Source organism: Diorhabda carinulata, chromosome 4 (genome assembly GCF_026250575.1).
Source record: "Diorhabda carinulata isolate Delta chromosome 4, icDioCari1.1, whole genome shotgun sequence".
NCBI classification, from domain to species: Eukaryota; Metazoa; Arthropoda; class Insecta; order Coleoptera; family Chrysomelidae; genus Diorhabda; species Diorhabda carinulata.
Genome location: NC_079463.1, coordinates 12,185,032 through 12,195,253, shown reverse-complemented (window position 1 = coordinate 12,195,253; position 10,222 = coordinate 12,185,032). Strand labels below are relative to the sequence as shown.

Sequence of the window (10,222 nt, the reverse complement as noted above, 5' to 3'; positions counted from 1 at the left end):
AATGTTCAAAAATTAAAGTTTTTCTTGCTAATTTTCCATCTTTTTAACGACTAGCCTTCCTAAATCTGGCACTGTTTACTTGGAAAAGCATAAATATGGAAATTCCTATTAATTGTTCAAATAACGCCTCCAATACTTGAAAAAATGCGGAATTAGGGTTTAATGACAAATTCTACTGTGTATTGAGTTTAATTCCTGATGTTATTAAGTCAAAATTTCTCAAGTGGAACAACATTTATAAAAAGTTCATTTAATCAGCTTTCCTACTTACCCCTACCAGTTATTTTAATGGGACAGAGGAAAAAATATATGGATAAAGCTTTGATATCACATTTTCTTGAATATTGAGCTTGCTTCCTGATGATAATTAAGTTTTTCAATAAAATAAAGCAAAAGTTATAAACGCTTTTATTTAATCAGCTTTCCCGCTCACCCCTACTATTTATTTTAAAGGCAAAAGTGAAAGTATATGGATAAAGGTTTGATACCAAATTTCAGTGTGCATTGAGCTCTTTTTATGATGGTTATTAAGTTTGTTAATGAAGTGAGGCAAAAATAACTATTTTATTTAGTCAGCTTCTCCACTCACTCCTACCTCGCAAATTTTCGCTTTTTTTAACGACTAGCTCTCCTAAATCCGGTACTGTTCACTTGGAAAAGCAAAAATGTGGCAATTCCGAATAATTGTTCAAATAACGCCTCTTATAATTACTCAAACGTGGAATAAACGTTTGATGATGATTTTACTGAACATTGACCTCAATATAATAACTATTTCATTTAGTTTTCCCACTAACCATTGAAAAACTTAACTAACCCTAACGATCATTATAAAAAATCTTAAATAAAGTTTCCTTCCTGATTATAAAAAAATTGTCAAAATTTCTAATGTGAGATAAAATTTTATTTGGTCAGCTGTCCCACTCACTCCTATCAGTTACAGAGGAAAAGTAGAGAATTTTCTTTCATGCAAATTTGTCGCATGTTTTTCTTCATTATAATGGTTCCAAGTATGGAATAAAAATTTCCTATTAATATATTTTTGTCTCAAGGGATGTATATTTGTTTCTACACTAAGAAAATTAAAATACCTCATGAAACACGAAATATGGAGCTCTATGTTTAAATAGATTCCATGCCATTCAACGTAACTTCATACTAAAATAATATTTTGATTGATACAAATTTCCAAATTTTTTCTAATTAATTTCCGTTGATGTGGGTACTGAGATGCAGTTCTTGGAAAAAAACTACAAAACATTGACTAAATGTGGATTATCTAACTATTTGTAAATTGTTTTAATTTTGAAGGAAATAAATATATAAGTGAACTATTGTTGAGTATTTTATTTTTTGTACATCGAGAATCTCTTCTAATTTGTAAGTAAGTCTCATATCACTATACATTCGTAAGGATAGACGGTTCCAACTCTTCCTTGACCAGGAGTAGGACAAACTGAAACAATAAAAATCTAATAAATTCATCAATTTATCTCAAAATATTTTAGTATAGGTGTTTCTCGATGAATTCAGCTCCCGATAAAATACTGTTTGATATTAATTTCAAACTCTTAACCAACAGTTATGGTACTCAAATTTCATGCTTAATACCATCAGGGATATTTATTTACCAAACCTTTTGTAGATTTGATTTAGTTTGATTTTCGTTGGTATTAATTTGTTTTTTGAAATTAAAATAAGTCAAATTAAATGTTAGGCCACTTAAGAACATATCATATGACCTTAAATTTTGGTAGGTTATATGTCGTTGTATTTTTATAGAATTTGTTCATTCAAAATCTAAAGGTTACACTGAAGTTATTTAAATCAGTTTTTTTTATTAATACACTAATTATTCTGAGCAATGTATGCTGTTTCTAAATACAGGTGTTTTGCAGTTATTTTCTGTTGGCACATTTATAATCCATACTTCTTAGATTAACCAACGACTTTTCGTCACAATTTAAACAGATTTCGAGTTATATGATATATTATAAGGACTTAAACAATGATCATAATTTCTGATAATTAAAACAATGTATAGACTGAATAATTTGTCTCATTTTTAATGACATGTTTGTCGAAGAAATTTATATATATACAAAACCTTTTGTTGATGTTCATTTGTATATTGAAATGATTCCACTTAAAGGTAATTTTAGATTATATTAAATGACGTTAAATTTTGATAGGTGAAAAGTCATTTAATTTTGCAAAATATAAAAAAAAATCATAGATTACATTATTATATTTTAAATCAAATGTTTTATTAATACACTGATAATCTTGAGCAATGTATCCTGTATCTAAAAACAAGAGTTATCGTAGTTATTTTCTGTTGGCAGATTTATAATCCATAGAATGGTTTTCATAGAAAACATGTTCGACATTTGTCAGGGTATGATTTGCCGTCACTTCTGCGAGGGATAATTCTATTATTGAAATTAACCAACACACTTTTTGCCACAATTTAAACAGGTCTAGAGTTACATCATTTGGTATATGCACTTAAAAAATTATTATCATAGTTTCTGACCTAAAAATCTCACTAATAGAATCATCTGTTGAAATCGTTAAAACAATCTATAGACTGATTAGTTTATGGCGTTTTTAATGACAATAGAAATTGAAATATGTCAAAAAAAAATAAACTCAAACCATTAAAAAAATGGCTGTAGTACTCGAAGGGTTTTGTTTCAAGTTTCATACTCAATAGCAGCAAGCAACAAAAAAAGAAATCTGACTATTTATCAATCGAAAAACTGAAGCCCTACAGAGGAATTTTTAATTAGATTAAATGGACTTACCTCTACTACATCGGGCTCCAAAATATCCCGTCCCTTCGCATCTGCACCTGTAACCAGGATGCTGTGAAATCTGAATACAAGTTCCATTATGCATACAAGGGTTGTGAGTTTTGCATATATCTCTCTTTTTACCTAGAAAAATTTTTAATTGTTTGACTTCTAAAAGACCTCTATCTTATACCAGGTGTGATCAAAAAATACAATGAAGTAATTTTTATAGCAGTAACTACTTACGTAATCACTAATTGATATCTTATATCTCATGAATGTTAGGGTATTAGACAAAAGTTCTAAAAGGAAAACCAGTGACTCACCACGTCCTAAAAGGGCGTATCATTCGAAGACAAACAATTAGGCGAGAGAAGCACTTGTTTACTTCTGATTTTAAAAGGGGTTGTGATTCAGCGTACTTTTCAATCACACCTCGTCGATAATCCTTTGTTAATACTAATTTAACTGTTGTATGTGAAAAGTGTTATGATTTATATGAAATAAAATGATCAACATTGTCCCTAGAACCCATAATAAACTTCTGTTTCTGTTAATATTTTCAATAAGACCGATATAAGTTGAAACGTCAATTCTTCTTGACACTAATTTTCTATCCACTAAAATCAAGACGATTTATCGAGAGAAACATATAAAAATGTCTTAGGGCCAATTTTACAACCTGGAGTAAAACTGAGGAAAAAACTATTGTTTAAAACAAGAACAAAATTCGTGCAATTTCTTTGAAGTATTGCTTTAACCTAGGAATTTAAAGATGAAAATAATGAAAATGGTCATGTTTTGTCACAATTGAAAGATTCGCTCTAGAATGAATAAATTTTCGTTTTCACGGCGCGTCGATAATGTTAATAATTTCTTCGTCGTCATTGGGAAGTCTTCAATAATTCTACCCTTTAGCAGCATTAAAAGGAATTTTATGAAAGAAATTACAAAAGGGATTCGAAGAAGGGTTACTCTAAATGTTCGAATTGATGCCAACTTAATCAATGAAGTTACGGCAACGTTTGTCAACGTAGGTAATGTAGATACTGTGAAGCGAAAAGTTTCAGGGTCTCCAATCACATAATGCTCGTCGGCCTATCCATTCTCCAAAACGGCGGATGTTTGCGAGTGTTGGATCGTTGTCCGTTTGCCAACGTAAATCTTCGAGCATTTCCTGAAACATTGGCCCGTCACGTGACCCTCAGAAAATTATAGTTCCACGAGATCTCCCTCATGAATACATGCCCACATACACACCCCGGTCAGATTTAATTCTTCTTCAATGAAGACACGAGGGTTTTGATCGTTCTAGTACACCCGCAGTTATGCCGTTCAGCTTGAAGGTTGTTTCATCTGACCATAAAATGGAATGTTGGAACCGTGTATCACACTGTTAAACGATTTGGTAGCGGTAGTAGCGGTGAGTTCGGTTGTTGAAATTCGGTAAAACATAGTTTCGTAATCCGCGTTCGTAATCTGATACAACGTAACAAAAAAACTCTCTTGAAACGTGTTATTGAAATTGAAATTATTGAAATATATTGAAACGCTCGAAACGACCAGCACGTGTTATTATGACGCAGACACAACTGTCTGAATAGAGAGATAGAAAATTTTTAGGTATAAGGGAATTTTTTTATAGGGGAAGGTTTGTTGGAGTTTACCCTGATATAGGTTTTGTTCCTCTCCAGGGCTTGGGTTGTGGTGATTGCATGAGTTGTGCCGTCCTTGCTGAAAAGGAGGAAAAACTGGCCATAAGAAGACGAGAAGAGTGCTCTAGGATAAGTAAAAACGGTTCTCCTCAGTTTGGGGATATATTTTATAAGTTTTTTTGTTTGTTTTGTTTTTTTTTGAAAATTCTTAATTTAAATGGGAGGCGGGGAGGTACAACTGCGGCTGCATTATTCCATATCGTCGGCCATTTGGCCGGTGAACCGGTTCACCAGGTTAGAGGAAAACCTGCAACACCGACGAACATGTTTCGTTTTAATCTTTTTCCACAGCGTTTCCACACTTATGAGCATTACGGATTTTCCGAGAGCGTTTCCAGTGTATTGTAAAAATATGAAAAAGTTTGGATCGGATCTTCCGTTTTATGTTAAACTGAAGTTTAAACTACCTCCAAACCGCCAGTAATGTTTAAACATAAGTTTGCCAGTAAACACCATCTACAAAACGTGAAATAAAAAGTAACTGACATTTAAGGTTTAAACTTTACTCATAAACTTGATTCTAAGAAGTAAAGAGTTACATGCACCTGTACGTTACGCAACACTATATGATTTCTTGTATGGAAGGGATTTTAATATCGTTTCGTGACGTTCTCTATATATTTTCTTTTTTCTAAGTATTCTCTAACTGTGATTCACACAAAAAAAAATTCTTTTGAATGTTTGATAGTTTCGAATGGGCTATTAAGAACGAATTATTCTAATTTTAAAATATTTCTACTGAAATGATCCAATTATATAACTATATTCTATAATAAATTTCAGTTAAAATTTTGATTTTCTACAATTTTTGTCGTTAAACAATATGAAAAGTAATAACGCACCTACAAACTAGGCAACACTATATGTTCTAATATGTTATATGTGTTGCTGTGAAATGGGTATTTTAAAAATTAAAAAATTCTTTTATAAAACCCCTTATATTGAAGATCACGAATTTCTGTTGAATGTTTAACCCTTAAAATGTCTCTTAATATTGATATTTTCGTAATATATACATAATTGGATGATAATTTCCAATTATATACTTCCCCACATCATAGAGTTAATATTAAATGTAGACAGTGGGAGAGAAGTTTGTTAAAGTGCTGATAAAAAGAGAAAGAACATCGATATACCACTCTCTATCTCTCTTTCTGTTCTATTCTAATTGGATGGCTTGACGTCGACATCTCGATTGAACGGAACGGTTTAGTAATCAGACGCGAGTAGAGAGTGGTAAACCGATGCTCTTTCTCTTACTTTAAATAGTAAAGTTCTATGTAAATGCCGCTCTCTCTATATTTAATATTAACTCTATGTGTTTTATCCCCCTTCTGGTTGAATATATGAATGAAAAATGTGACAAACAAAAACCGAACTATTGTTTTTTCCGTTTCAATAACAACTTTCTGTAATTAAAATTACAAATACCTTTTAATGCACTTTGGCATTCCTGAATTGTGTCGTATCTATAATCTGATATACAGCCTGCACCACATGTACACGTTAAATTTTTTATCAGACATCCGTGCTTAGTTTGATCTATGTCACAGCTTCTACATATTTCTATATCTGCAATAACAAACTATTTTCAAAAACATTAACTATTACTAATCCGTTAAATCGGTTATACGAGGATTGCTACCTAAGTTGTTAAATATGGCAATACTGATGTGAATATTTTAAATTTGACATTGATATCATAAAGTTTGACATTTTTAATGGTGAACGTATTAATATGAATTCGAAACTAAACAACAATCGAATGTATGGGTCTTTCAAGACGAGCCAAAATCCAACAAAAGTTGTTGGCGCACGAACTACTTCGAAGCAAATGGTCGTCTGTTTTTTCGGAATAACTGGACATCATTCTATTAGAGCAACGTAGAACGGTAAATTTCAGATTATACACCAGCATGTGTTTGCCAGAAGGTTCGAAAAGATTAAGGAAACCAGTCGTAGAAGACGAATCATTATCCACCACAACATTGCGAGCTCTCACACATCAATTCAAACAAAAATGTTTTTGAACAGTTAAAACATCGAATTAATGGGTTGATGGGTCATCCGCCGTTTGGCATCTAATAGTTTCTTCCCACAGATCAAAAATAAATTGCGAAGTCAACGTTTTTTTACACGTGAAGCAGCGGTTGATGGTACAAATCACATGTTTTGGAGGTACCTCAATCGGAATGGAAAAAATGCTTCGACCTTTTGCAAAACTTAAGTAGCAGCCCTGGTAAAGCAACAAATTTTTGAACTTTAAAAATATCGGGAAAGTAAGTTCTTTTGGAGAAACCGTCCAACATGGTTAAGTAAAATTGTCCAAAATTGACGTTTTGGGAATTAACAGTTTATATTCATTTATTCTTGAAGCACATCCCCCAGGAGTTTATGATAGATAATCATAATAGAAAATCGCAAATTAATGAAAAAAAAAACTATGGACCAACTACACAAGAAAAACTTGATGATAGAGAACAATTTATTTTTTGGTTCATCTACGTTGATATTAACGGTGATAGTTGATTGAATGAGAATTTAGAATTAGGAAAGACGGTGAATGTTTGTACAGGGATTGTAGAAAATCAATTTATAGAATCAATTTTATTTGGAATTCCTGCAAGTAGGTATAGTGCCACGATTGGATGATTTATTTTCAAACCCTTTTTATGTTAATATTCTAGTTATAGATATATGGTTTCAATAATATATGTGGTTGTTAAGGGATAAAATTTGATTGTTAGTAGTTACGTATATTCCAAAACGAATCTTGTTTCATAAACTGACAGTTTTTACATTTTAAACAGCTGAATGAACCTTATTCGCAGAAGATTATAAATATTACTAATCTTATTTGCACGCCAATTTTAATTCCCTATATTAATATAAATCTACGAGTCACTAAGATAAATCGAGAAGTTTTTCAATACAACTGAACGAAGAAAAGACAATGAGCTTAGAACAAGTTCAAAGTTATGTATATCTTGGGATGGTTACCAAAGACAAAGGTGACGAGGGAGAAAATCTAGAATCGAGGATGACGAGGGGAAGTAAGCAGTTGGGAGCGCTGAACGCGATATTAAGATCACAAAAAATCTCCAGAAAGGCGAAGCTACATCTATACAAAACAATAATGAGACCAACAGTGAGCTACGGAGATGAAATGATGGACCCGTAGCTGGACGAAAAATTCGTATTTATTAAAGTACATATGCTACATGAATAATTTTTATACTAATGAAAATGGAAAGTTTCAAGGTTTTTTTTTAATGTATTACAAGTGTAGGCTGACGGTGATGGTTCCAGAAGAGGCCGCTAGAATTCTCGCGGCAATAGGCCGCCATTCTCTGTCATCTGCACAAGGTGTTCTGTGTTATTTAGTTCGCAAGAAGTGAGTCGCAGATTGTAGTGCAGCGGGCATTTCGTACTGAATTTGATATTAAACCACCAACTAGAAAAAGCGTTACTCGTTGGTTTAATCAGTAAAGAGGAAGTGTGTAAAGGAAAAAGCACAGGCCGACCGCGTGTGTCAAAAGATGATGTCAAACGGATAGAAGACAGTTTTGACCGCAGCCCAAGTAAGTCTACCAACGGTAGAGAACTTGGAATACCCCAACCAACTGTATTGTACAAGCCCTACTGTTTAGAACTCGTGCAGGCTCTCAACCCAATGGGAAGCGTCTCGAATTTTGCGGTAATGTGTTAGAAATGATGGAGGATGACACATTTGTACAGCGTATCATTTTTAACGATGCAGCAACCTTCCACCTCAGTAGAAATGTCAACAGACACAATGTTCGCATATGGAGTTTGCAAAATCCTCATACAACATTGCAACACGAAATAGACTCACCGTTCCGTGCCTTATCACATACAAACGTTTTTTTGCGGAAAGAACTGTGACTGGAATAACGTACCTAGACATTTGTAACAATGGCTATTCCCCCAAATTATGGAAGATTCTCAGGATTTCATTTTTCAACAAGATGGAGCTCCACCCGATTGGCACCTCGATGTATGAGGATTTTTAAATGAATCCCTTCCTAAGCGTTGGTTTGGTCGCAGGTGAAATGAAGACCTGGCTCTACACTTCTGGACACCGAGATCTCCTGATCTCACCCCATGTGACTATTTCTTATGAGGTTATGTTAAGCAAGCTGTTTTCGTCCGACCTCTACCAACAACTTCGAACGATCTGCAGAACCGTATCAATGCTGCCGTGCACTCAGTAACAGCAGATAGACTTGCTGTAAATGTTTGCCGTGCAGCAGCTGGAGGCCACATTGAACACTTGTAATACATTAAAAAAACTGCGAAACTTCCTTTTTTCATTGGTTTAAAATTTATTCATGTAGAATTTATAATTTAATAAATACCAATTTTTAAAAATGGGTCCATCATTTAGAATAACCCTGTACTGTAGGATACTAGGCGATGAAAAGGAGTGAGATTTATGGCTGATGAGAACAAATAATGAAATAAGGAATCTATTTGGATCCCATACAGAGAATCCCTGATTTTAGGGCAACAAAAAAATGATGGATAGAACAAGGAGGAACAAGAAAAAAGGAATACCAAGGAGGTATGGTACGCAGAGAGGACCTAAGAGAGGGAGGAATTCAGGACTGGAAAACGTAAGCAAAAAATAGGAAAGAGTGAAAGGGAATTACTTCCATGCTATGGGCCTAAAAGGTTTGCGTGAATCAAACTATCGGAGTTTGCATTTATTTTAGAAAGACTATTCTGATGCATAACGGAATTTTGCGTGAAAATTTTTTAATTCTTATATTAATTTAACATTAAATGATTCAAAAACTGAAAAAAAAACTAATTTTATCCTAAAAATATCCTTGTTTGCTATCTTATACATTAGAATCTATTAAGATTTTAATCAAATTGTCTTCGTTATTTATTTAACGTAAATTTATAAATAAAAACAATATTTGTTATCGAGTATTTTTTTACAGCAATACTTACATACAATACACACTAAAAAAGCCACAATAACTTTGCCGAGCATATTTAAAGCTGTTAACTCTTCGACAAAATCCTTTCATAGAAACCCATGTAAACTTAAACAATCACTGACAATTACTGCTTCGACGATAAAAGACGTGCTCTGTTCATTGATAACGAAGTCGTTGGCCTCTGTATCCCACTCTAAAATAAGTCGTTCAAAGGACCAGAGTTGAAAGTGATAAGCTAATAAAACCATAAAATTATAGAAAATATTTATTATATTAATGATAATTTGATACTACAGCATCTAATAATAAAATGACTATTTCCTCTACACCAAACGTTATAAAGATCATTTTGTAAACAGTCAATGATAAAAAGGTCACTTTATCGTATTCACATAAAATCCAATTGCAATATTCACGATAATGTTGACATACAGTTTGCAGTTGAATTTTTTTTATGTAATCTCGAATCCAAAACCTCAGGATATTAATTCACCTCTCCTTTATAGTCAGACTAAATTCCGAAGAAATCTAACAGTTTATACAGGTTTCAAATACGTTTTGAAACAAAGATATACTTTGACAGACCCAAAAGGAAGCAAGTTACAAATGCACAATTGAAAAGTATATGGTTTAATAGTTATTTATGCAACAAGTGAGTAAAATAATCCCGAGTAGAACGGTTCGAGCTACGAGAGAAAGAAAGTATTACTTTACTCAAGAGTTTCATACAAAATTTTTTTCT

General features: G+C 32.9%; 1 protein-coding gene across 1 annotated transcript; it reads right to left on the bottom strand.

Moving 5' to 3' along the window:
- Nucleotides 1-1,332: 1,332 nt before the first annotated feature.
- On the bottom strand, nucleotides 1,333-9,740 carry LOC130893373 (protein crumbs homolog 2-like). Its single transcript, XM_057799420.1, has 4 exons — nucleotides 9,491-9,740; nucleotides 5,942-6,082; nucleotides 2,808-2,939; nucleotides 1,333-1,456 (listed from the first exon to the last, which is right to left on the bottom strand). The coding sequence occupies exons 1-4, from the start codon at nucleotides 9,531-9,533 to the stop codon at nucleotides 1,392-1,394; spliced, it is 381 nt and encodes a 126-aa protein (XP_057655403.1). The 5' UTR covers nucleotides 9,534-9,740; the 3' UTR covers nucleotides 1,333-1,391.
- Nucleotides 9,741-10,222: the final 482 nt, after the last annotated feature.

Coding starts and splice junctions, on each gene's coding strand:
- LOC130893373 (XM_057799420.1), bottom strand. CDS start 9,533: ATGCTCGGCAAAGTTATTGTGGCTTTTTTAGTGTGTATTGTAT. Junction 2,940..5,941: donor ATGCCAAAGTGCATTAAAAG/GTATTTGTAATT, acceptor AAATTTTTCTAG/GTAAAAAGAGAGATATATGC. Junction 1,457..2,807: donor TGGAGCCCGATGTAGTAGAG/GTAAGTCCATTT, acceptor TTATTGTTTCAG/TTTGTCCTACTCCTGGTCAA.